The sequence below is a fragment of the Lichenostomus cassidix genome, chromosome 26 (genome assembly GCF_008360975.1).
Source record: "Lichenostomus cassidix isolate B80296 chromosome 26, HeHo_3.0, whole genome shotgun sequence".
Classification (NCBI taxonomy): domain Eukaryota; kingdom Metazoa; phylum Chordata; class Aves; order Passeriformes; family Meliphagidae; genus Lichenostomus; species Lichenostomus cassidix.
This window is the reverse complement of record NC_139506.1, coordinates 637,149-663,563: the sequence shown is the minus strand read 5'-3', so window position 1 is coordinate 663,563 and position 26,415 is coordinate 637,149. Positions and strand designations below refer to the sequence as shown.

Genomic DNA, 26,415 nt, shown 5'->3' with positions numbered 1-26,415 from the left:
GTATCCCAATGGCATCACCAGCACTGGTCAGCCTGAGCCAACAACCCTCATGTCAGCAGGTACTGCCAGAGCTAGGGGAGTCCAGTGCCCAAAGAGGCTCCAGGAGAGCTGGAGAGGGACTTGGGACAAGGATCTGGAGTGACAGAACAAGGGGGAATGGCTTCAGCTGCCAGAGGGTAGGGTTAGATATTGGGATATTGGGAAGAACTTCTTGGCTGTGAGGGTGGGGAGGCCCTGGCACAGGGTGCCCAGAGAAGCTGTGGCTGCCCCTGGATCTCTAGAAGTGTCCAGGGCCAGGTTGGACAGGGCTTGGAGCAACCTGGGATAGTGGTAGGTCTCCCTGCCCATGGCAGGGGATGGCACTGGGTGATCTTTAAGGTCCCTTCCCATCCAAACCACTCTGGATGATTCCCATGCAAATAGCTCTGGAATTCTTGGAACCAAAGGGGGTTTGTGGGTGCACTGGAACATGAGTGCAGTGACACATGCACACCTGTGTGTGTCCCTGTGTTCCAGGCAGTGCCCCAGGTGTGAGCAGCAGTCCCAGCACTCCCAGGGCTTGCAGCAGATGCCTGCAGAGGAGGGGATTTGTGCTATTTTTACTGACCACTTGCAGGCAGGGCTGGGATTCAATACCCCCCCTCAGCCACAGCCCCGGCAGAGCGCGGCTGTCCCGAGGCCAGGCGTCACCTCCCTCCTGCACAGCCAGGTAAGGCACTGCCACTGCCCCATGTCCCCCCCGGGTGTGCTGGTGGTGACACAGGCATGAGATCCCCGGCACCCACCCGTGACAGAGCACGGTGAATTTGCCTGAATTTTTCCCCCTCTCTGAGTTGGATCAGACATTCCTCTGCTCTTGGAGAGAGGATTGGTGAGGCTGCAATGGGGACAAAGACTTTGGAGCTGATATTTGCCTGTTTTTCCCCAAAAACTGGCAAGCAGGACTGTTTGGGCAGCACTTGCCTGAGTGTCCCAGCCTGGCTCACTGGTGTGAGGTTCAGGGCAGGAGCAGTTTGTGGAGTCATGGTAGCTGGGAGAGCACTCATGGTTTCTCTCCAGCCTCCTGGGATGGGGGAGGATGTCAGGATTGACTGTGTTTGGGTTTATGGGTTTATTTCTTTCAAGGATTTTCATGATCCAGTGGTTCAATAAGCTTTTTAAGCTTTTCACAGCTGGGACAGTACAAATAGTGCAGATCTAGCTTATCCAGATCCTCTCTTCCCCATCAGTGAGTCAAGTCTCTTGTGGATGCTCCAGATCCAGCTGGAGTTCAAAAGTCTTGGCACTGGGGATTGCTGGGGAGTCTCACTGGCAGAGCCAAGTCCCAGCTGCCATCTGGGAAGCCAATTTAGAACTATTTGGCCTTAAAAGTTGACTGACCTTGGTAGAGGTCGTGAACTCGAGGTGTGTGTGGATCCCACCCCGAGGAACGCCGAGCTCTGCTCCAGCAGGGAACAATGGAGACGCTGAGGCTGCGCCCAGCCCTTGTCAGCTCCAGGGCTGACAAGGCTCCTCTGCCACCTTCAAAATGAACTGGGGGGCAACAGCTGGGTCCTGACCTGCTCAAGGCACCAGTGCTGCCTGGTGTTCTCTGGGATGTTTGTCACAGCACCAGAAACCTCCACAAAGGCAGGAAACAGGATCTGTCTGATGTGGCTTTGAGGACAAAGAAATTCTTGTCCTTGGGATTTTTCCTTGTAAATCCAGGGATCTGGGAGGCTCTGGGTGAGATGATTGCTTCTGGGATTCTATGGCATTCCCTCCCTCCCTCCCTCCCTCCCTCCCTGCCCCTCCCCCCCAACTCCATTTGTTCAGGAAATGGCTCTGGCTGGGCTGCAGGGGCACAAAGAGGGAACTGGGACAAGGGGACAGAGCCAGGAGGTGCCCTAAGATTTGCTTGGCGCAGGCTCCATGCAAATCTGGGAGCAGCTGTTTGAAACCAGAATTGCTCTTTTTCATTTCCCCCAGCAGGAATCTTTGGGGTCTAAAGCTGTTTCCAAATTTTGGGGATGCAAGTGGATCAAGTAAAAAAAATCCCAGCTTGGCCATTTCCTAAGGAAAAGGACTAAACCCATGCCTGGGAAACACTACTTGAAGAAAACCAGTTTAAAAGGACTGGTATTTCCCCCTACATTTTTTGCTGCTCAGGCTCACAGGGTGCCCCAGCTGTTCAGCACGGGAGAGGTCAGCAGGGTCAGAGCAGCTGCCAGGGCTTGGGATCACCAGGCAAATGTAAAATAGGAAACCCCGAGAGTTTCAGCCGGAATGTGGCTGCTGTTCCACCTCCTGCCATGGGCAGGGACACCTTCCACTATCCCAGGTTGCTCCAAGTCCCACTCAGCCTGGCCTCGAACACTTCCAGGCATCCAGGGATAACCACAGCTTCTCTGGGCAATCTGTGCCAGGGCCTCCCCACCCTCACAGGGAGGAATTCCTTCCCAACATCCCATCTAACTCTGCCCTCTGGCAGTGGGAAGCCATTCCCCGTTGTCCTGGCACTTCTGATCCTCCTCCTAAGTCCCTCTCCAGCTCTCCTGGAGCCCCTTTAGGCACTGGAAAGGGCTCTCAGGTCTCCCTGGATCCTTCTCCAGGCTGGACATTCCTAGTTCTCCCAGCCTGGCTCCAGAGCAGAGTGCTGCCCTTTGCTCCAGCACTCCCCAGATGGGTTTTGGCTCTCCCATCCCCGCTGTTACCCATGGGAGCTGCAGGACAGGACTCCCCGAGCCGACACAGCGCAGGGACCCCCGAGGCACCCCCATTTCTCCTGAGATTTCCAGCCTCCATCCCATGCCTCGAGCTGGGGCGGGCGATGCAGCCGGTGGAGGAGCAGCTGGGAGCCTGGGAAAAGCCCCGAGGAGCAGGAGCCAGAGTCCTGCAGGGCTGGCTGGTGGCACGCTGCAGCTTGCCCGAAATGCAGTCAAGTTTCCCCGGAGCCAGAAGGCTCATCCTGTGTTCCATGGCGGGATGGAGGCTGCGGAGCTGCTTCCCTCTGCCGACAGCACGGGGCAGCACAGCACCTCGGCATCGCTCCCTCGCTGCCCTCTGGGCTTGTGTGCAGTTGGGATTTGCACCTTTGTTTCAGCTTCATTCCCTTTCTTTGGCAGGGAACAGCACACGCCGCGATGCCAGAGCCGTGAGTAGCTCGAGTCCCTTCGGATCCCATAAACCCTCGCCCGGCTGCACTTGTCCCTTTAGGGACAATCAACTGCCCTGCCCCAGACCTCTGTGCCATTCCCCTTGCAAAAACTGCCTTTAAAAACAAATTGTTCACCCTTTCAATGTCCCAATTCAAACCTTGGAGCTTTACTAGATCCCCAAATGTGGCTCTGAGGGTGGGCAGCACCTCTGGATTTGCTGTGAGGCTCTTTTGTAGCATGTTGTACAAATACAACACATTCCCTGGGAAGCAGAGAGGGGAGAAGCTCCCTGCAAATCTTCCCTGGAGCAATGACATGGGGATGTCTCATCACTGTGAACCTGAGCAGGATCCAAGCACCATGCCCCAGTGGCACTGGCAGTGGAGGAATGAGAGTGTCTGAACTGCAGGGGTGGCACAATGGGCTCAGTGGCAGCTCACCTGTCACACCTGAGTGACATTTTGGCTTTCTGAGCTGTGGCCCTGAGCTCCCACTGCATGTCCAGAGGACACCATCACTGCAGACATGGCTCACATGCTGGTGGCAACTGTAAAATACAGAAATAAGAACCAACTCCAACCACACAAGATGCTTTCCTTGACTGGCCCCTCTTTTTCACTCTTGTTCCCTGATGCCTTTTTCTCTTCTCTTGTTTTTTTCTGCTCCTCCCTGGCTGCTCACCTGCCTGCAGGGAGGTAAGTGCCTTTCCGTTAGGGAGAGATCTCGGTGCTGTTCTGCATTTGCAGTGAGTTTGTTTTCAAAGGGTGTTTTCTTTTCCCTCCCCTTTCCCCTAGAGAAAATCCAAGATCACAGCCTCACGCAAACTCTTGTTGAAGGTGAGTCCTGAGGGCTGGAAACTCCCTGGGGCTTGTCTCGCTGGGGGAAAGGAGCTGCGTTTGAGTGCATGGTCGGCGGGACAGGGATGGTGAACAGCACGAGGATGGGCCACGGGGAGCAGCACCAACCCCGCCTCGCTCTTCTCACTTATGTGGGATCTGTGGTCCAAACAAACCTCCCCTTCCCTAAGGAGGGGAGAGACCCCCACACCTTCAGCTCTGAAGCCTCAGCCCTGTTTGTGCTCCAGAACAAGCCTGGGAGCTCCCTGGGCTCTGGCTTGGGATAAACATTCCCTGCCCAACATCAGCACCCAGCGGGACCACTGCCCCCACAGCCCCCGGTGCCACAGCCCTGCTTGCCCTCAGGGCCCCACATCAAAGCTGTGAGGAGGCTTTGAAGTGTGTTTGGGGACATCAGGAAGGGGGTGGCACACAGGACTGTCCCATCCTACAGACGTTGTGTGGGTGGCTTGGGGGGAATCAGCAGCCTGTTCAATTCACACTTCTGCCATTTCCTTGTGCTCACAGAGTTTGATGCTGGCCAAAGCCAAGGAGGAGTGGGATCAGGAGATTGTGGACAAGCAGGCAGAGAAGGAGCGGTACCTGTCTGAGCGGGTCACTCCACTGCACACCAGTGGGCTCTCCTTAAGCCAGCTCCAGGTATTCCCCAGGCCTGAGGGTGGAGGGAGCTCCTTGGGAGCACGGAGGGGCCTCACTCACCACTCTCCTGTTTTCCTTGGCCCACAGGACCTGTGCAGGGAGCTGCATGAGAAGGTGGAAATTGTGGATGAGGAGAGATACGACATCGAAGCAAAATGCAACCATAACACCCGGGAGGTAGGAGGGAGAACGGGCTGGTTCCTTCTGGAAACTCCCTCCCCGTGGCAGCTGTGGCCTCGGTGGGGATGTATCATGGACCAGGCTGAGCTGGGATGTGGGACAGACACAAGGGTTATCTCAGGGCTGGTGTTTGCCTTGGAAGGCACCACTCAGAGCAAGGTTCATTCCTGCCCACTCTAAAGGAACTCAAACTGTCCTTGGGGTCCACAGAGAGGTTCCTCGCTCTTCTGGTCACCCTTGTGGGTCTGAGAGCTTCCTGTGGTACAGCTGTCACCTGAGCAGGCTGAGCTCTGAGCCTGGGTGGGCAGAGCCTTGCTGGGGGTGATCCTGCAAGAGAGGCACAAACCCCTCTGGGGCTCAGTGCTGGCAAAGCCTCCTGCTTCCCACAGAGGCTCTTTGTGCAAGGAAGTCAAGCAGTGACCTCCCACTCCTCCTTCTCCCCTCCCCCTGCAGATTAAAGATCTGAAAATCAAAGTTCTCGATCTCCGAGGGAAGTTCAAGCGCCCCCCCCTGCGCAGGGTCCGAGTCTCAGCTGATGCCATGCTCAGGGCTCTGCTGGGCTCCAAGCACAAGGTGTCCATGGATCTCAGGGCCAACCTGAAGTCTGTCAAGAAGGAGGACACGGAGAAGGTGGGTGACTCCTCTGGAGGCTGGACATGAACACACTTCCTAGGGGTTCCCTTGCCCTTCTCCAGGGTGCTCTGTTTTCACCCCCTGTCAGCCTTGGAAAGAGCCTTGTGAGGATATTCCCTTTGTACAATGTTATGGGACCACAAAGGACCAGTTTGACTGGGCCAGGCAACTGGTGGACAGCAACACATGAGATTTAGGGAGGTACCCGTGGTGCTCTGCCCTCCCAGAGCATGTGGGGGTCTCTCATCTGAGCCCCTTGGCACCACTGCTGAGCTGCACAAGCAGAGTTTGGTCTTTGAACTTGTAGGGAACCAGGAGAGCCCCTGTTGGGCACAATCACACCCAGAAAACTCCCAGGGAACTCCCAGACCCAGGTTAGATAAGACAGAGCAGCCCAGCAAGCACCCTTGGCCTGAGATAAATGGCCCAGTTCCCACCAGCTTGGCAGAGGTGTGAGAGGGGAAAGTCTCAGTGCCAGCAATGCACAAACCTACCTGGGTGCCCCAGCAGCAGGAGCTGTGCCTCATCCCCAGGGCCTCCCCACCGAGGGGTTTCACCCTTTGGTCCCAGCTCAGTAGATTGGATGAGAATCTCAATTTTCAGCTGTTTTTCCTTTGTTCCCCCATTGATGGTTCAGCTGTTTTCCAGCCCTTTGGACAGAAAACTGTGCTTACAATCCTGGGCACCAGGTGGAGAATAGATCTGGGCTTGTTTTACATGTCATGAGATGTTGCTGGGGCACAGCTTGTAATCTATGAATGCTGGGGGTTGGCAGAGCAGACACCTGGGCATGCACCCAGAGCTGCTGTCACCTCCCCTGTCTGCTCTGGAAGTGTCTGCCAGGCTATCACTGTCACGCCAGCAGCCCCAGTTGCCTCCCAAAAGCTCAGAGAAGGTGGAGGTGGGGTTTATGGGGTTTATGTGGGCTGGGAGGGCGATGCAGGAAGTGTTTTTACTGACATTTGCCCCACCCAAAGTCCCAAGTGGTTTCTTCCTCCTAAATAAATTTTTCTGGGATTTTTGTGCCTTCTGGTGCATGAATGCAACTTAGCCAGGCTTTGTGGGTAGGGGAGGATCCACATGGATCCAGATCTCCCTGTGGAGATCAGGCTGCTGTTTGCCACATCTCCAGCCAGCTCCTTGTCTAGGGACACATGGCAGAGGGACAGGAACTTTGTGAGGGTGCAGCTGTGTCCCCCAGCCAAGGGGACCCTCATCCCCCATCCCTGTCCCTCCCGCAGGAACGCCCTGTGGAAGTGGGCGACTGGCGCAAGAACGTGGAGGCCATGTCGGGCATGGAGGGGAGGAAGAAGATGTTCGACGCTGCCAAGTCCCCTACGGGCCAGTGAGAGGTAGGGCTGGGTCCTGCTGCCCCCGTGCTCCCTCAGCCTCCTGGGCTGTGCTTGGGGAGATGCAGGAATGCCCCCACTGCTGACAGAAAGAGGCATCCATCCCCATGTCCCACCCCACACTTGGCTGTCCCACAGTGGGTCTGTCCCACACCTCCCAGCCATGGCATCCCTGCCAACCCCTGTCCTTCTGTCCTGGGTAGTCCCCTTCGGGTGTGCTGCCCATGCCACCCTCATCCTGTGGCCATCGCTGGCACCACCGTCAGGCTGCTGGCAGCAGCCAAAGCCACCTCCTCTGCCCCTCTGCTGTTTCTTTCCCACAGGAGCATCGGGAAGAAGAGCGTCCCCATCCCTGCTTCCAGGCTTTCCTCACTGCTCCTCTGTCCCTTTGTGCCCTTCCCTGAATTCCCACCGAGCTGAAACATGAGGACAACGGTGTGGGAAGGAGGCCTGAGCTTCTTCCTTCCAGCACTGCCCTCAGCCCCACTCCTGCACAGCATCCTCCTCATCAGCTGCACAGGCCATGCTGTCCCCAAGGGCTGTCACTCCAGTCCCAACCCTGCAGAGAGACCCCGGAGGTGGCTGCTGCTCCTCCCTGTGCCCCATGCCCCGTGGCCCAGCCCGAGATGTGTCACTCTGAGATGTCCCTGTGCAGCCATACGCGTATTAAAGGATGTGTCCGGGCCCGAGGTCGCGTGGGCTCATCACTGGGGGAGCTCTGCCCAGGGGCAGGGACAGGTCACCCTGCAATATCCTCGTGCTTGCCACTCAGACACCACACCCTGGGGTCACACAGGCTTCGGGCTCATCCCTTCCAGCCCCAGGCTGCTCCTTGTGTCCCACCAGCTCTGCTGAGCCCCCAGGCCCCATGCAGGGCCATCCTCGCTGGGCCTCAGGGGTGCAGCAGCTTCCCAGCCACCAGGCTTGGTGAATAGAGCTGCCTGTTCTCCAAGCCCCACTTCTCTGGTTTTGGAAAAACCCTGAGAGCTCCAGACACCAACTCCTTCACCAGCTGCCCCACCACAGGCGTTGGAGCTGTGGGAACTGGGGCTACCCCAGATCAAGGTGTGATTCCATATTTCAGGCCAAACATCCCATGCTTCCTCCCAGCCCAACCATTTCCTGTGTCACAGCCCCTCAAACTGCAGCTGGTCAGTGAAAGGAGCTGGGAATGTGTCAGCTCATTCCCAAACAGGGCTCAGGGATGAATTAGTGAGAATTCAAAGCATATTGTGTCTCCTGGCTGGCTGCACTGCAGGAGAAGCTCAGCCCACATACGCAGAGTGCTGCTCCTGGTGGCTGCAGCAGTGCCTTGTCCATGTTCCCAGGATGTCCACAGGAATTGCAGCATCCACGGATTCAAACCCACACCACACCCAGCTGTGTTGCAGAACCCTCCATCCCTTTGGAGTGAGCCTGTAAAGTGCAGAAAATGCAACAAACTGGGAGCAAAACGCAGGTCCCAGACAGGGCTGGAAGGAAACGGCATCAGAAGGTATGCAGGCTCCAAGAGAGACCAACCTTCCCAGGAAAACACTGCATTCCCTAAAGAAGGGATGGGAAAGGGTGGCCCCATGCAGACAGCTCCTGCAGGACTTCCCACAGCAGACTCATGCTGGCAGTGGGAGGGAAGGAAAAGCCTCAGGAGGTGGGTTTGGGTTTGGCTCCAAGACAGCTGAATTCCACTGGCATCACATCCCTTCCTTTGGCCAATTCAGGGATACTGAGTGGAGCTGCTCTCTGTCCCTGGGCACAGAAGGTGAGGGAGTAGACTGCTGGGGACACTTCTCTAGCTTGGCCACCAGCACTCAGGCTGCCACAGCACCCTGCAGCTCTGTCATGGAGGATTCAAAACTCATATGCAAACTCTTCCCCAAATCAGGGGTAGATCAGCGGAGGCTGCCAGCTGGAAAATGCACATTTGCTCCCTTGGCTCAGTCTTTGGGATGCTCAGTCCTTGTCCTTCCACCTGATCCTCCATCCCCTCAGCAACCTCCTGCAGAACTGGAGCAGTTGCATGGCACACAGAGCCTTTTCCACCCATTTTTTATTTTTTCAAGCTTAATTTGGCCAAGCAGCTGCAGCCTAGCAGGGTGCCAGACCTCCCTTGTCCTTATTCCAGGCACCCCAGGATAGGCTCCAGGCAAGCCCAGCCCTGGGAAGTGTCTGTCTTTGCCAACACTGCTGTCTCTGCTCCTGGAGGTGACCAGAGATGGTGCATGGTGAGATCCCAGGATCTGCCATGGGCCAGCCTGCCCCACACTGGAGGCAAAAGGTTTTGGTTACCAGCTCACCCCTCCAAGCTCTGGGCCCAAGCTCTGGTGCCGAGGCTGCGTTCCGGGATCTCTCTGTGTATCCCCAGAGGGAACTCACACAGATCCTGGCAGAGGAAGAAAGATGTGCAGGGAGATTTAATAACTGTGACCTGACTGACTGGTAGAGCTGGAAAATGCAAGAGGTTTCATGGAAACAAAGCCTTCTTTAGGTCTGGAACAGAAGCAGAAAATGGCACAGCAGGGGTTGAGAACAGTTGCTCTGAGCTTAGTGCAATTATGCTAATTTAGTAATTTTAAGAGAGGGGTGGAGTTTGTGGAGTGGGGAGGGATGGGAGGGACATGGAAGGCAAGAGGGTGAACCAGGCCCTGGTCAATGCTGGGCACTCAGGCTGTCCCTGTGCCCAGCCTGCCCTCAGATCCTGTTCACCCGAAACTGCTGCAGAGCCAAACATCAGGGCTCCCCAGGGTGGGTCTGCAGCCCCAGCAAAGGCAGCCAGGTATGCTCAGCAAGGTCTCAGTGCCCTTGTCATAGCCTACAGGTGGCTTTGTGGGGCCACCTTGTGTTTTAGATTGAGTGCAGAGAGAAAAACCCACCTGCAAAACTTTTCCCTTTGCAAGGTCCCCTACGTTTTCAAGGTATGATGCTCCCCAATCACCATTTTCATCCCTCTCTGGTGGAAAACCACACTCATTGTCATGGAAAAACAAAGTTTTACGGATTTCAGTTTTATTAGGAACACAGAAAAAATGTAGGGGAAAAAGCTCTTTAGTGAGACTGAATTTCCAGGGGAAGATGCAATGGCCTTCTCTGAGCTCTCCTGGTCAGATCAGAGGACTGGGATCCAAATCTTCATCTCCATCACTGCTCTGGAGCTGCCTCTATGGCCCTGGACCAGCTGGGATCCCAGCTCTCCCCTTGGCACAGGGAAAGGCTGAGCCTTTCATCCAGGGATGCACCTGCCTTCCCCCACCCCACAGCTCTGCAGTCCCATGGTTGTTTCCCTCCCAAGTGACAACAATCTCAGTTTCTGCTCACTGAATTAGAAAGGAACCCTCCAGTACATTTTAACTGAAAATTTAGCCCAAATACGGAACTCACAAGGCTCTTCTCAGGGAGAGAGACTGATGCTGGAGAAGGCACTAATGAGCCGGTGTATCTTTCCAAAGGAACTTGAAGTCAGCCCTGTCTCCTCGAGCTGAGCAGAGCCCAGTCCCCAGTTTGCTCCACTGCAGCCTAGACCCCCAAAAGAAAGCAAAGCTAAGCACTAGAATCTTAAATTACACAAATTTCAAATTAAATAGGGCAGTAGAAGAAAAAAATCAACAAGACAGTATGGACTTCCACAAATATCCTTCCTAGTTGTTTGTAATGTTGTCCCTTCCAAGTTATAGGGGTTGTGTGACCCCCTTGCTGACCAGTTATGCCCAGAGACACCTGAACTGTGCCCAAATATTTGCTGGGTGTTTGCAGCTCAGCTGGAGGCTGGAGCTGCAAAGGGTGGATGGGAAGGAAGGTCAGTGGTGATGGGCAGCCTCGGGTTGGGAGGGGGTAAAGTTTATTCCACAGCTTCTGAAGGTGACTGCAGCATCTTGCCCTGCACAGGGGTGGCACAGGCTGCAGTCGCCAAGGTGAAAGTGAAACATCTCCTGAGACTCCTTTGCTTCTGTGGGGCAGGATCAGGCCCCATGGCAGGGCCATGACACAACCTCTGGCACCCCTGACTCATCACAGCTGGTCCTGTGTGTCCCCTGTGGTAAAAACTGGGAAGGAATTTTCCCCTCGTGGCCTCCCAGGCTCAGGTGCTGCAGCCCCAGGAAGGAGCAGGGCTCAGGGTGAGCAGGGCACATCCCTCTTGTCCAGCTTCCCTTGCTGGGCCTGAGCCCTGTCCCTCACTGCTCACGGATTCCTCAGGAATCACAACCAAGTCAGGGGTGCCCAGGGACAGGACAAGGAGCAATGGCCACAAACTCAAACAAGAAGTTCAACCTCCACATGAGGAAGAACTTCTTTCCATGGAGGAAGGCAAAGCCCTGGAACAGCTGCCCAAGGATGGCCTGGAGTCTCCCTGTCTGGAGACATTCCAAACCCACCAGGATGTCCCTGCGTCAGCTGCTTCAGGTGACCCTGCCTGGGCAGGGGGTTGGACTGGCTGATCCCTAGAGTCCCTTCCAGCCCTGACCACCCTGGCATTCTGTCCCTCCCTGTGCTGTGAGGGTGCAGTTGTCACAGAGCTACTGGCAGTGAGCCAGGCCTGTTCTGTCCATCACCTAGGAAGTTTATGCTGATGTCACTTTCAGGGGATGTCCCTCATTTGTCATCATTAGACCTGGACTATCGCAGGAATGGCATCTGATGAGGGCCAATATGCAGGGAATGGAATGAGGCACCATGGTGGAATTTCCAAAGCAAGATTAGTCCTTTTTAAAAAATAAAACTCTAAATTCTAAAGGAACACGAACCCGCTGGTAGCTGGTGCCGGGCAGTTCAGACAATGGATATTCCTTTCCTGCAGAAAAGGCCATGATTTGGCTTAGTTCAGTTTCTGAGCAAACACCAATTCCAGACCCTTCCTGGCTTTCTCTCACAGCAGAGTTCTCTTTGTACCATCGTGCACATCGCCCCAAAAGCTGAATATATTTAGGGGGAAGGAGAGTCCTGGAGCATCCCAGGGCCTGCAGAGCACCATCCCAGGGATGCAGGGAGACCTCCAGCTCCTCCCAGAGCTTTTAAACACTGATGGGACCACTGGGAGCTGTGGCACCACTGCAGTGCTAGGATGAAGTCAAGCAAGAGTGAAAACCCTTTTTCCTGGCCATGAAGCCCCATGTCCCAGCCCAGGCAGGAAACCTGGGAAGAAAGTGCTGCTCCATCATGGCAGAATAGCAGGGATGAGCCTTGGGAGACAGGGAGGAGCTGAGCCATGGCTGAAGGACCAGCACAGCACAAGGGTAGAGGGTTCATGGCTGGGCTCTGGGAAGCTGAGAAATGCCCTAATTACAGCAGAGTTGTGGAAACTGGGAGCTCTCCACTGCCCTGTAGCCAAAGAAACAGGCTCTGAACTGGTATGAGACACAGGACACTGTTCCCAAGGGAAAAACCAGCCCTGTTGAAACTGGTCCAGCTCCTTAGAGGGTATTAATGAGTTCTGCTGATCACACTAGGGGAAGCCCTGGGCTCCTCCTTGGGCAGGTGCAGTTCCCCTGGGCAGAGCAGCGGGGAAGGGTTTGGCCCTGGAGCTTCCCTGCTCAGGGCACATCCTGCAGCTCTGCTCTCTCAGCCATGAGCACAGAGCTTTCCCCTCGGGGCTGTGGGTCTGGAACAGCAGATGGGACAGCTTGGAGTAGGGATTGATTCTGCAGCAGCAGGTGGGACAACCTGAAACAGGGAGTGGGTCTGGATAAACATCAGAATGGTGCCCTGAGCATCCCTGTCCCCACAGACTCATCCCTCTGCCTGATTTCATCACCCTCAGCTCTGGGGACCTGCAGCTTGGGCTGGGCTTTGGTAATGAGCTCAGGGTGGCCTAAATAACTTTGTGAAGGGAAATCCGGTCTGACAAAGTGACTGTTATTTGCTGAAGGCATCAATGAGCCTGTGGATAAGGGTGACCTGGGAGACAAGCATCTTCCTGGGTTTCCAGAAGCAAAGACCTTTAGGTCAAGCACAGCAAAGAGGGAAAGCCAAAGCAGAGCTAAATAATCAACCAGCAGAGAGGAAACAGTAGTGAGATAAAAAACTGCTAATAATTCCTGTTTCAGCACAGCAGAGGGAAAGACTGATGATGCAGACATTCAGAAATATCTGGCAGCACTTGGAGTTTGGGGATAAAATGGCAAAGGAAGTTTGAAACAAGACAGACACTTCCCAGGGCTGGGCCTGCCCTGAGGGACATAAAGTGACACACAGATGGAAAAGCCCAACATGACTTTGTCTATGAGATGAGGGCCCTGGGCTGGCTTTGCCTCCTTGGAAGCAAAATCTGGGGATTATGGTGGACATGAAAAGATGTGAGGAACATCAGGGAAAACAGGAGCTCCATGGCAGCAAAGAGCTCCAGCCATGAGAGGTCAATGCTTTGTGCTGCCGAATGGCTTAGCAGGACCCATCCATGTTAAAGGAGATTTCCAGATTTGGGAACTTCCTGCTGAAGGATACTTTTTGTAATGACCATTTTCCCGGGTTTGAGGGAAATGGGGCAAACTCATGGAGGAGAAACACTCTGAGGGATCTTGAATAAAGAGGAAACTGTCTTCAAGCTCCAAAGGTTCCTGAGCTGCAAATAAAGCCCCGGGAAGGGGCGAGTGTTAGCGAGGGGGTGAGTGTCAGCCAGGCTTATCCTCTGCCTAATCCCCAGGCACTAAATGCCCATCTAGAATTTCTTCAACTTAATAACAAGAGGAATCACAGTCTGGGAGGTTTTATATTCCTTTGCTGTGTAGATCCTAGCTGGGGGTGTTCTTTCACTGCCACGTTCAGCCTAATCCTTTGGAAAACCCTGCTAAGTCCTGTGCTCCAGTGCTATCCTTTGGCAATGAGTTTTGTGAGCGCCGTGCTCACTGTGCATTAATCACAGAGCTTTTATTGCTCTAGAGGAGCTGCTGATGCTGGACTGCTATATATAGTCTGTCAGCAATTAGCAGGATGCTTGCAAGGTTATTTAAGTAATTTTTTTCTTTATGCCACAATTCACTGGGTTCTCTGTATGTATGAAAACACTTGAAAGATGTGCGATTACTGCAAGAAGAAAGAAGAGCAGAGAGTGAGCCCTGCTCAGAGCGGGTGGCTCATTTGAGAGGGCTATCTCTTTAAAATGGGATTTTAATCAGGAACCTTTGATGAAAATCGTTGCTCAGGTCATGGCCCACACCCCTGTGGGCTGGAGGCGTGCAGGGCCAGCCCAGCCTCACAACCAGTTCCTCGGGCTTGTGCAGGGATGGATCTCACTGAGAGCAAAGGGTGTACTCAAGGGGTCCTGGATGACATTTCCTGCAAGGAACAGTGCCTGGCTGCCTGCACAGTGGGAGCACTGGGGTCCTGGCCATGCTGTGGGAAAATCCAGGCTGAGACCAGGCTCTGTGCTGTCTGGGCCCCCATTCCCCTGTAAGACAACTCCCTTTCCCCCACTAAAGGCAGTGCCCCGGTGGCTTCACACCTGCCCTCGGCAGGAGGGGCTGCCCTGTGTAAGGTGGGGGTCTTGGAGCACCTCCAGAGGGGGGGATGGGTTTGATGGGCTGGGTCCAGGTGTGGGATGAGCCTGGGCACACAGCTCCTCTCTGGCACAGGGCTTCAGCACCCAAAAATTGGATCCGCCCGTACCCCAGCCCCCTCCCCCAAGACTTTGTGAGTGCTCACTGCTGCAGCAAAGCTCCTAAGGATACAGAGGCCTTGAGAGCTCCATCCAAGATATCTAGAAAGGACTGGAAGGAGCAGAGGACCCTCCCATACTCTGTGGAAAGGACGGGACTGCACCCAGCCGGAGGTGTTTTAATGACTGTTTTGGATCCCCGGGAGCCAACCTCCTCCCACTCAGCCCGGGGTAATTCACCTCCTCCGCCGGGCTGCAGGAGTTGTTGACTGGTGGATTGTGGCTGGTAGAACAGGTTCTTCGCAGGGAGTTGTCTCCGAAACCCTGGGAGACGTGGATGGCTCGAGCCGCGGGTCCCTGCTCGGAGCCTGGCAGCGAGGAGGGCTCTGGTTTTGCGTGGCACTGCTGGGCAGGGCGGCTCTCGCCCCGCGCCGCTGGCACACAAATCACAGCCCTGCCTGTGTCAGGTAGATAAGGAACCATGTGATGCAGCTGGTGGAGAGCGGGTGGCAGGCAGGGTAAAGGTGCACAGGGAAATAACCTTGCAGGGAGTTCCTCCCTTGCTCCCTCCCTCGCTCCCCGGGCAGCAGAGTCTTCGGGCAGCGCTGATCCCCGTGGCTCTCACGGCACCTTGGCCTGGATGCCTGCTCAGGTTCTGGGGGCTCTCTGAAACTCCCGGGAAGCAGAAATGTCCTTCAGCAGAAGGAACTGGTCGGATCTCTCCAGGTAGGTGCTGTGGATTAAAGCTTAACCCTTTCCACCGGCGGCAGGGAGGGGTGAGGTTGGGCTGCTGGTGGCCGAGGGGGCTTGGGAAGAATGGGAAGAGGGGGCAGCTGCCCTGGGGGTGTTGTTTATTGTTTGCAGAGGTGAATGCCAGCCCCACGGAGAGCTCGGCGCTGCTGAAGTTTCTTGTGGGTGGGCAAGATCATAGGCATTTTTGTTTCTGCTGCCTGGGGGAAGCTGAGCACTGCCCAGGAGAATTATCTGGATAAGCATTCTTGCCTCATGCTGGATACATGTTGGGTCTGTTTTGCCTTTCTTTGGGGTACAGGCTGTCTGAGCTGTGCCTCCAGACTTGCTCTGGAGCTGGCTGGGAGGGGTTCCACTCCCCCCATGCCCGTGCAGCTCCTGGGTGTGTGTCCTGCTCTGCCCTGTGGAGGCTGCAGCCCATCCTGTGCTGAGCAAGCCCTGATTCAGCGGCAGCGACTGAGCAATCCCTGAGCAATCCCCGCAGTACTGCCAGCTCCCTCAGCTTTCCCAAAAAGTGATCCTTGGCTCCGATGGGAGAATGGGTGGGGGAGGCTCCAGGGCATCCTGGGGTGAGTCAGGGGCTCGCAGGAGGCTGGAGCGAGGTGGGATCAGTCCTGACCCACTGCAGACCCCAGGACAGCCCCGCCAGCCTCAGCTGTGCAGCAGCAGTGATACATACTCAAACACAGCCACGCTGTCCCACAAATCAGAGCAGGAATCCTCATCCAAGTGCATGTGATGGGTCTGAGACTTCATTGCAAACCTCAGTACTTGATGTAAGAAAGGGAGGTTCATAGAATCCCGGACTGGTTCAGGTTGGAAGGGGCCTTAAAGCTTGTCCTGTTCCACCCCCTGCCATGGGCAGAGACATCTTCTACTATCCCAGGTTGCTCCAAGCCCTGTCCAACCTGGCCCTGGACACTTCCAGGGATCCAGGGGCAGCCACAGCTTCTCTGGGCACCCTGTGCCAGGGCCTCCCCACCCTCACTGTTAAAAATTTCCCCATTTTAATTGAGATACCACTTCTCAGAGGCCACCAGCTCTCAGCTGCCTCTGCCATGGATAGGACAGATCCAGAGGCCATTCCAGCCCCATCCAGATCCATCTCCTCTGAGCCATGGACCTACCCCAGCAAAAGCCCAGCTGGGTCCTGAACCCTGTATGCCTCACAACCCCAGAAGGCATTTCCTGAGCTCTCCTGAGATGAGGCAGCACTGAAACAGCAGAAATGTCAGAAATCTCTGCAGTAATCATTAACAGGGCAGGAGAGGACAAGGCAGGGACACTCGCCAAAGTTTTTTACTCATCTCCTTGAGGTTAAAAAAAGTAAGACAGTGAAAAATAAATCCCTCTTTGAAAAGAGGAGGGAAAAATTGGCAGAGCACATCCATAGCCTGATGGGTGGATCGCTTAATCACAAATAACAAGGAGCTGCTTGTGGATAGTGCCAGGTTTTGTGCTGCCTCAGAAAGAGCCAAGGGAATTCAAGGCAGGAAAATCCCATTTTCATTTCAAAGAAACCTGTGCGTGTAAAAACAAAGAAGTACCTGGTTGTCATGAGGATTTAACCCGAAGATAGTGTTCTGTGCTGTCACTGCTGGAGGGACAGGAGTGCCGAACAGCGGCACCGGGATGTGTGCGTCCTGTGTGTCCCCGGGAACCTGCTGGGGGGGAATGTGCGTGCAGGGATGCTGTCCCGGCAAAGCGCCGGTGCTGTGCAAACCCGGCCGTGCTGCCGCCCCAGCTCCTCTGGGCTGCACACGGACACGGGCTGAGCCCAGCGAAACGACATCGACCGGAGACAGAGCGGGGCTGTCCCCACCTGGGGATGCTCCCCGGGCACATCCCAGCCTTCGCCAGCCCTGTCTGTCCCGGTGCCAAGCGTGGCACTGGCATTGGAGATCGCCTGGAGCTCCCAGCAGTGGGTCCGACTGCTTTTGGGGCTGTTCGGCTGTGGGGGCAGCGGGAGGGAAGGGCAGCACAGCCCAGCACTGCCCTGTCCCCAGCCCGGCATTGCGCTGTCCCCATCCCAGCCCTGCCCCCAGCACTGTCCCCAGCTCTGTCCCCAGCTCTGAGCTCTCAGCCCTCATGTCCCCCCTCCGCTCCGGTCGCGCTCCGCTGCCCCCGCCGCGCTCCGCCTGCCCCGAGCAGGAAGAACAGAAGCTGCAAACACTCGCGGGGGGTAAAGCTGTTTAATTTATGACTGGCTGTGATTACTCAGTAACTCGGAACCTCCCGCGAGTCCCCACGGCCGTGCTCGCCGTAACTCGGCCCGACTCCTCTGACTTTCATGTTCCTAAAAGTCAAGTTCATGGCCAAGCTTGAGGCCGGGTAACTCTGGACAGAGCTGGGATGAGGTGATGGGATGAGGTGCTGGGATGAGCCCTGCGCGGGGAGGCTCTGCGGCGTGCCGGGAGCTCCGTAGGGTTCCCTGCAGTGTTTGTGTACTGGGGGAGAGGAGCCCGGCTTTGAAAAGCTCCATCCAGCCAATAAAAATATTTTCCAGCACACTTCATGCACCGGCACAGAGGGTGGGCAGGTTTGGCACAGAGAAAGGTGTTTTCCGGACAATTTTTTATTCAGAGTGGCATTTTATTTAAAACAAACAAACAAAAAACAAACAAAACAAAAACCAGAACACATTTGGTTTGTACAAAGTAAAATGTTCAAAGATAATTCCAAACCTCGTCTTTTTTGCTCATTCTGTGATTATAAACAATTTGCAGTCCAGGCACATGCAGGGAGAAACAGGAGCCCAGACAGCCCCATCTCCAGGCAGAGCCTCTCAGCAGTTGCATTCAGCCTCTGATGCTTTTGCATCTGAGGCTTTTTACTCTATAAAAATTAAATTGCCATTATTACCACAACTTGGTTTTGGGCTAAAATCTTTTGCCACAGTGGTTACCTTTCCAGTTTGTGTGGTTGAGGTCTGTGTGGTAGCTCAGGGGTCCTGGTCTGACTGAGTTATAGGTTCAATATCCTTCCCCTGGAAGGTTTGCTTAATATAAGGATTCCTTTGAAATGAGTGCTCCTTCCAGCAGGAGAAATTAGGATTTGGGAAGTCAAGTGCTCGCTTTGGGAAGAGCCTGCATCAGCTGGGTGGAGTGAGAGCACTTTGGGACACTTGGCTTGTGCTGGCACTGCTCTCCTCCAGCAAGGTGACTTCCATCAGCCCCTTGGCCTTGCCCAGGGTGTTCCAGTTCCTTTCTTGTCTGGCACCTGGACTGCAGGGTCCCCATGTGCCCTTGTGTTTCCTCCCAAACAGCCTGGCCAGGCAGAGGACCCTGGAGGATGAGGAAGAGCAGCAAAGAGAGCGCCGGCGAAGGCACCGGAACCTGCTGTCCTCCACATCCACGGATGAGGAGCCTGCCAGCCCTGCCAAAGACACCAGCCCAGCTTCCAGCAGGTCTGTGGGGTACTCCTGGCACAGCCCTGGCAGCTGCTGCTGTGGGAATCCCTCCCAGCTGAGGGAGAGCTCAGCTGTGGGCTCCAAGGGCCTTTGGGAGGAGGGAAGAGCTCCCCAGGAGAAGCACACAGTGGGGATGTCTCTGGTGGGCTCTCCATGGCACAGGAGCTGGAGTGCTGGGGGAAGGCTGTGCCAGGGCTGAACTCAAGTGGGTGCTGGCCGTGCCCAGGTGGGATCTGCAGCAGGTGAGGGGTGCCCAGCTCTGCAAGGCAGGAGAGCAGAACAGGCAGAGCCTGGCTGGCTCCTCTCAACCTCACAGCAAAGCTGTGGGACCTTTGCTGGAGTGGGCTTGTGACCCAAGGGCTTTCCAGTGGTGCTTCCAGAGTCCCTGGCTTCAGGGAGCTGGGGTTTGGAGATGCTCTGGGATCAGGCTGCCCTTACACAACCTGACTCACTCTCTAAACTGAACCTGGAAGTGTCCAATATTTTGATGGTTTGTGTCCACAGTGAGACTTCCACTCCAAAGATGTTTCTGTGTTTCAGACAGGATGGAGTTAGGATGCTTGGGTTGGATATGGGGTGAGTGGAGGCTGGACATGCCTAAAATGAACCAGGTGGAAAGGACAAGACACCCTTCCCTGGTGCTGGCACAGGCTGGCCACATGGTGATCGCAATCCAGGAGGAGGGCAAATGTTATCCCATCTCCTTCCCAGTCCTGGGAATGTGCAGACACAGCCTGCCAGGTGTCCTCCTGCTCCTTCCCAGACCCTGTGCCTGTTTGCCTGGGGGAACGAGGGGAAACAGCTTTTCACAGGTCCTGTTGAGACTATGGGTAGACCTGTCACAGCAGACTGACTTCCCACCAACACTTCCCAGTTAAAGATGGTGGGATTTTTCCTAGTCCAGTGAAGAGCCACAGCCACCCTTCTTATCCAGCAGCAGCCCCAGCATGCTGCCCTGAGCCTGAATCTCCTTGACACAGGACTTGGTGTGTCACAGGACGCTGGTGTCCTGGGATGGGGCTGCAGAAATGCTTCATCTCTACCACAAAAAGGAAAAAGAAAAGACTTAATCCAAACTTGTTCTCAAACAGCCAAGCTGGGGTGATGGGGATGAGGGTGGCTGCAAGTCCTGGTTGTCAGGGATGACTCCAGGATGTTGGTGGGATTTTTATGTCTCTCCCCAGAGCCTTTTGCCTCACAGCATGAAAGGCAGCCCTCTAGCCCCAGATGCTGACATTTTCATCCCATGTTGTCACTGTCCCTATGTCCCTAGACCTCCATCCCTGGTAAAGCCGCAGTCTCCGGAGGATGGGGAGGAGCGAAAGCTCTCAGAGGTGCTGAAGACACAAGAAGGGAGACGGACAAGGTGCCTCCCGCCTGCGTCTGACAAGCTGAGGCAGGAGAAGGAGCAGAAGGAGCCAGGGGTGGGAGAAAGCTGCCCGGAGGCAGCACCACAGCTCCACGGGAGGCAGGAGAGCAGCCGGGCTGCAGAGAGGGGTCAGGAGGCAGCCAAGGGCAGAGGGGACCCACCCAGAGACAAGAACCCAGAGCCAGCCTCCGAGAGGAAGGTGGTGGTGAGGGCACGGCTGCAGGACAAAGAGCAAGGAGTGTGGACTCCTCAGGGGGAGCAGAGGAAGGAGGTGAAGGAGCCACTGGAGGTGGGGAGCTGCCGGCTGCGGGAGGTGAAGATCCTCACCAGGGTGGGAAACCGCAGCGTGGAGGAGAAAACCTCTGTGGTGACCTCATCTCTGGAGCAGCAGGTGAGCAGGAATGGACAGGGCATCTAGCGCTGGGGGGAGAGGTCCTGAGTGCTGGGAGGACCAGAGAGAGGGATAGCCCAAAGCTACCAGGAGGGAAATGGGACCTGAAAGATTTTGGGGAAGGTTTTTCTGAGAGCTGCAAACTACAAGGTCCCACCACTTTCTTCCCCTCCCTGGCCTGCACTCTCCTGATTGCCTTCTCCATCAAGCCCCTCTGATTGCTAAAGTGCTGTTTGGGGCTCTGTATGTCCAACTGGGACAGGAGAAGTTTGGAGGATTTTGATCTCAAACTCCTGCCTCCAACCCAGTTCCCACCCTGACTATTCAGCTCCTGCACCTCAGCCTTCCCTGCAGGCTCTGCAGGGATGAATCTGATGTCTCCTTTTTCCTCAGCAGCCGTCCAGAAAACCCTCAAAGCAGGCGATCCAGCTGTGCCCCCCACAAGATGAACCTGTAGAAAAGCCAGACCCTTCTCCAACTCACGTCACCTTCAGCAGCTCCATCCGACGGACCAGCCCAAGAACCGTCTCCTTTCGGGTAAGAGCTAAAGCAGGTGGGGAAAGAATTCCATTGAGGCAGTGGAGGATGGGGGGAAGGACGGACTGCTTTGGCCTCTGGATTATGTGGCAGAGCCTGTTCCCAGAAGTGTGTTCAAAATCCACCTTTAGTCTGGGCATTGCAGCTCTGCTTCCCTCTTCCCGCCGTTTTCCCTCTCCATGTTGACCAAAGGTGTATGAGGATGAACATGTCCAGTTCGTACACCTTGTGCTGGCCAGGAGACTCATGGGAAATGATGAGAAAACAGGGAGCTGATTGTCCTCCAAATGAGAGTTTCCAAAGCCACAGGAATTACCATCCACCTTCCAGCATTTCCAGTCTTATCTGAAAGCCCAGGATAAAAATAACATCCATCCTCCCTCTCATCCCTTGTTACAGTCTGAGAAAATATTCAATTTCAAGCCAGATCTCTGGAGTAAGGTAGTTGGAGAGGCTGGGAAAACCAAGAACTGTTGAGATCCTCCCTGCTGTGAGTCAGGGCTGACTGGCTATGCTTGATTGACTTCCATGAGGCTTTATTGGGAATAAAACTATTATCACTGCAAAGCATCTTTAGTCTAGGGAACTTTAAGATGTGAGATAAGCTCTGGTGTGGGTGCAAATGGAGCTTTCCTGGGGAGATCAGTGAGACAGTGTCTCCCATGCTTATCTTGTATAACCAAAGTTCACTGCAGGATCTCCTCTGCTTGTGTCTTTCAGATCATCTCCAGGAAGCAGAAAGAAGAGAGCCAAAGCCCTCTCACAAGGAGGTCAGCACCTCTCATCATGTTGCTTTGGTCCTGCTGGGCAGGAATTGCCATCCTTTGTTTTCCAAGGGAGGAGGAGGTGATGGGGCCTGGGGAGCATTGAGTAGCCTGGCACAGATCTGTTGGACATTGTTCCCTGGGGTGCCAGGCTGGGCAGGCAGCAACACTTGGCAGGCCAATGTCCAACGTGCAGTTTGCACCTGAGTGAGATCCTGGAATCACAGAACAGCTTGGGTTCCAAGGGACCCTAAAGATCTCATTACAACCCCTGCCATGGGCAGGAACATCCTCCACTCTCCCAGGCTGCTACAATATTCCCCAGCAAGCCCCCACCATCTCCTAGGTCATGTAGTTCCATGTTGGTGCTCATGGCTGCACAGATGCAGCACCACAAGAGGGTCCCATGCATGGGAACATCAAAAATATCATGACCACCTGACCTGGCTTTGGTGGCCACATCCAGGGATCCCCCACATCTCCCTGGGCATGTCTGACCCATGCACAGTGCATGCTGTAGGCAGAGCCACACTAAAATCAGGGACAATGTAGTTCAGAGCTGGCAGAGCTGCACCCAGGGCAGGCTGAGGAGCTCCAAGATATTTCAGTGTTCAGTGTGGCCCTAGAAAGGTGGTGACACCCAGAGGTCTTGGTCACCAGCAGGGAATGAACTGTTTGATTCACCTGGCAGATGGATGCAGGAGTGCCTGGGTGGGACAGGGCCTTCTGCCAAGTGTAGCCCCCCAGGACCGTGGACTGAGCCCCAGGAGATCCTGAGGGGGTGGTTTCAACTCTTCCCTCTCCTTCACCAGTGCAAGTCTGAGGATCCCCAGCAGCAACAGCACCATTGGGGAGAAGCTGGAAAAGTACAACTCGGCTGTGCAGGTACCAAAGGCCCTTGGCAGAGCCAGGCTGGGGTGAGAGGGATTTGTGGGGAGAGGGAGAGGGGTGGCCTGGGGCCAAGTAGGGATTGAGTTGCACCAAGTACCAGAGCTGATGGGGATGAAGGAGATGCTCCCAGGCAGAAACAGGGATCGGCCTCAGGGTTTTAGGAACAGGGAGGGGATATCCTTTGGAGAGGGTCTGGGGATGCTGCGTGGTCCTGCAGGGGAAGCTGGGGGCAAGGCTGTGAGCTGGTGATGAGCAGGGGGGCACCAGACCCCGAGGGGCTCGGGGTGTGACCCAGAAACTGGACTTTGCTTTTCACCCCTCGGGGTGCAGCACAGCCCTGCTGACGCCCCTCTCTCTCCCAGCGCTCAGAGGGGGTCAAATCCTCTGCCCCTGTCCAGAAGAGCCGCCTGCTCTCCTCGGACGGCGTGGCGAGCAAGCGCAACTTCTTCGAGGGAAGCACTCCCAGCAAGGCGGAGCCAGCAGCTCTCAGGAAGGTAAGGCAGGAGCTGGGCTGAGCAGGGGCCCTCCAGTGGCTCCTATGCTGGGGCAGGATCTGGCTTTGAGGAAAATCTTCCCCTCTTGGGATACGAGGCTCAGCCTGGCAGGCTGCTGCTGGTGTTGGTGGGAGTTGGGTGCCCGGGCTACGTTTGGGCATAGGAACTGCCTCAGCACTGTGTGGATTCGTGTGGAGTGCTGGAATTTGAGGAGCTGGGATGGAGCCAGCATGTGGGCTGGGCTGTGCCTGTTGCAGCTCTGCTCAGTCTCTCCATGCCCTGGGGACTGGCCTGGGTTACATTCGTGCAGGGAGAGAGCTGCACTGTAACCCTGGTGTCCCTCTGTGTGCCACAGGACAACCTGAAGATCCCAGGATCAGTGACATCCCGCATTAATCTGTGGATCAGCCGAGCTCAGGAGCCTGCCAAGGAGGAAAACAGCAAGGTACCAGCTTGTGTCAAGTGAGAGCCCTGAGATCTGGCAGTCTCACAGGACAGGGTGCTGCACCTGGGGGTGGAGTTGAAGGGTGGATGAACCCTTGGCTGAACCCATTAAAGGGTTTGAGAGCACTTTAACCAGGCATGGAGGTCTCAGTGCTGCAGGGCCACCATTATGAGATATCAAGGCTCTATTTGTTGCTGTGTCCCAATCCTGAGCCCAAAGTTCCTGAGTCAGCTGATTCCAGCCCTTGGTGGGGTGAGGAGGGAGCAGGAGCCAGCTGGGTGCATGTCCCAGGACATGTAGGGGTACCTGACCCTGCCACCCCAGCATGATCCCATCTCTGCCGTCTCATCTCCCCCATCTGGACGAGCAGCTCTTCCCAGAGGTCAGTGGGAGAGAAGCCACAGGCTTAGTCCTTCTGCTCTGAGGGGCTTGAACAGTTGGGTGTGCTCAGAGAGGTCCTGGTGCATGAGGGGTCTGGATTCATCTGCACCCCCACATGAAACCAACACCCTATACCAGAAGGTCTGGCTGTGGGTTCAAAGTGCCCAGCTGAGGGCACTCACAGGTCATCGCTTGGCCACCATGACTACTCCCTGGACATGGATGTGCAGGAGAGGAACAGGAGAGCCTTTGGCCCCAGGGTGGTTTGGTGTTCTTGGAAAGGAGGGGCTGAGCAGGTCCTGGGCAGGTCACTGCTCACAGCAGGGCCACTGCTCATGGCAGAGTCTCCTGCAGCCACCTGGAGCAGGCAGGGAGCTCCAGCCCAGCCCTACAGCTGGGGAAGGCAAGTCCAGGCTGGGCTGGGCGATCAGCACTGCCCAGACATGTCTGTGCCAGGCAGCCTGCCAGCTAAGGGTTTGCTCCTGGGGTCACTCCTGGGGAAAACATGAAGCTTCTTCATCAGTTTTCCTTTAATAACACCTGCACCACCCCTGTGGCTGGAGCTGCACTTGGCTTTCAGGGTCTCCCAGGTGCAGGATCTCAAAGCTGGCTGGTTGTACCTGGACAATGTGTGCTTCAAGGTTTTGATAAAGTGAGACCAAGGGGAACACACAATGCATGGAGTAAACCTTCTCCTGTCACTTCTGACTCTTCTGTTTGCAGGAAATCAGGAGAATCAACAGCCTGGCAAAGCGAGATGTCTGGATAAAGCAGCCTGGAGACACCTCTGGAGACACCAAGGTAGTTATGGAGCTGCTCCAAAACCTGCTGCATGCTGAGGTGGGGATATGGGGGGATATCCCCCCAGGATATGGGGGGAGAGGGGACATGGGGGTCATCAGGACCACATGATCTTGGGGAAGTCAGCAGGAGGGGACAACTGGAGGCATCTGTAAGGGAGAGAAGGACTCTGGTCTGGGAGGAGAAGGGAAGTGGCCTGTGATGGGATTTAGGGGATGCCTGCCTCATCCCCTGCTGGGGACAAGTCACGGTCCTGGTTAACGCAGCTGCCTCTGGGGAGCTGTTGCAGCCTGAGGCACAGCTTCAGTGGTTCCCACTTTCTTTTCCAGTTGCAATAATACCAGCTGTGATATCAGACCATCTGGGAAAAACTAGTTTTCTCCGAAGATCAAAGCCCAGCCCGACCCAACCATCCAGTAGCCACTGCCATGAGCCCCCCACGCCACATGTGGGTGCAACCCAGGTCACGGGGTCCCCTCTGCTTGTGGGATGGGAAGGAAGAAATCTGGAAGAGTCTCCCTGTACCCCCAGTCCCCACTTACTGCCTGTCTGGGGGTGTCCAGGGCTGGAGGCTTCCTGCAGGTGCTGAAGGCAAACTCCAGCCTTGTTTGCCCACCACATTTTGTAGTTCTGCTCCTGATCTCTGCCTGTGCCCCAGAACTGCCCTGGCAGAGGGGATCATCCACATGGCACCCTGGCAGCTGGAAGGTGTCAGTGGGGTGAGAACCTGCCTGGCCAAGGGAGTTTCAGCTGCACATCCACTGCCTTCATCCGTCCCTGCTGCCTGGGGAGAGCTGGGGCAGGCAGGTGTCACTCCTGCCAAGCTGTCACTGCCACAGTGATCAACCAAAGGCTAATGTTTGTGAAGTCACACAAGTGCTTGGAGATGCCTCATGGTAAAAAGGGGACTTGGCCCTGATGTTTCCCTCCACACGCAGCTGAACCAGAGACTTGTCCTTGTCCCTGCCATCCTCTGCCCCTGCAAGCAGTGACCCCTTCATTCAGTGATCCAGGGAGGGTGGGCTGGCACTGGCCATGGCCACAGCCGTGTTTGGGGGATTTCATGGGGCTGAGTGCCCTGTGCTGGGCCCCATTTCCCTCTTGCCCTTCCTCCTGAGCCTTTTGCTGTGCAGCCCCTGATCCTGCATTCCCTGGGCTGCTGAGCCCACCCAGCAGGGATGGGGGGTGCTCTCTTGGGGCCTTTAGGGTGCCATGGGCAAAGGGCTCAAAGCATCCTCTTGGGGCTGTTCTTTGGGTTTGGGCTGTGCCTTGAGCAACCACTGCAGTGACAAATTCGGTGTAGGAATACGCTGCTGCCCCTGGAGCTGATCCTGCTTGTTAGGCTTGGGAAAGGACTTGGGTTTCTCTGTGCTTTTTTTTTTTTTCTAATAAAAGTTGCTCTTTCTAAGACACTCCTGGTCACCTACTGCTGGGCTGGGACTGGAAACTGTTCCCTTCTCCCTGCAAGGGGAAAATAGGGAAAAACCTGAACCAAATGTGTCCTAGGGGGTTAAAACCAGACTCTTCGCTTCTCATTGCAGCATCCCGAGCTCGGAGCAGTGGCTGAGGCAACCGGGTCGGGGCTACTGGGCAGGGTCTGCTCCTGCACTGGTGGCAGCGCTGCCTTATCAGCGTCCCGGCCTTGGTGACAGCTGGGCTGGCTTGTGTCAGCCCCTCGGGCACTCACGTATCTCGGTCCGGAGGGTTTAAAATAGCAAATCTCTGAGGCCACACAATAGCTTGGGCTTATATGGGCTCCTGGGGGGGAAGGGGGAGCGGCGGAGGGGGCCGGGGCCGCGGCTGCCG

The 26,415-nt window shown here is 55.6% G+C and overlaps 2 protein-coding genes and 1 long non-coding RNA gene across 4 annotated transcripts; 2 read left to right on the top strand and 1 right to left on the bottom strand.

Moving 5' to 3' along the window:
* Nucleotides 1–602: 602 nt before the first annotated feature.
* TNNI1 (troponin I1, slow skeletal type) lies at nt 603–7,481 on the top strand. The gene is made up of 8 exons (XM_085082973.1): nt 603–709; nt 3,105–3,137; nt 3,932–3,973; nt 4,502–4,633; nt 4,721–4,810; nt 5,267–5,443; nt 6,688–6,798; nt 7,119–7,481. The coding sequence occupies exons 4-7, from the start codon at nt 4,508–4,510 to the stop codon at nt 6,793–6,795; spliced, it is 501 nt and encodes a 166-aa protein (XP_084939099.1). The 5' UTR covers nt 603–709; nt 3,105–3,137; nt 3,932–3,973; nt 4,502–4,507; the 3' UTR covers nt 6,796–6,798; nt 7,119–7,481.
* On the bottom strand, nt 5,639–14,696 carry LOC146426851 (uncharacterized). Its single transcript, XR_014856600.1, has 3 exons — nt 14,618–14,696; nt 8,074–8,211; nt 5,639–6,096 (listed from the first exon to the last, which is right to left on the bottom strand). It is a non-coding gene; the product is annotated as an uncharacterized LOC146426851 (long non-coding RNA).
* A 21-nt stretch (nt 14,697–14,717) lies between these two features.
* Nucleotides 14,718–26,021, top strand: LAD1 (ladinin 1). 2 transcript variants are annotated; one of them, XM_085082967.1, is made up of 10 exons: nt 14,718–15,103; nt 18,393–18,533; nt 19,810–20,296; nt 20,693–20,833; nt 21,554–21,603; nt 22,410–22,482; nt 22,851–22,982; nt 23,338–23,427; nt 24,532–24,609; nt 24,939–26,021. In XM_085082967.1, exons 1-10 carry the CDS (start codon nt 15,066–15,068, stop codon nt 24,945–24,947), a joined length of 1,239 nt encoding a protein of 412 aa, XP_084939093.1. In that variant the 5' UTR covers nt 14,718–15,065; the 3' UTR covers nt 24,948–26,021. The 2 variants fall into 2 exon arrangements, with proteins under 2 accessions (XP_084939093.1, XP_084939092.1); XM_085082966.1 differs by having other exon boundaries at nt 20,690–20,833.
* The last annotated feature ends 394 nt before the right edge of the window (nt 26,022–26,415 follow it).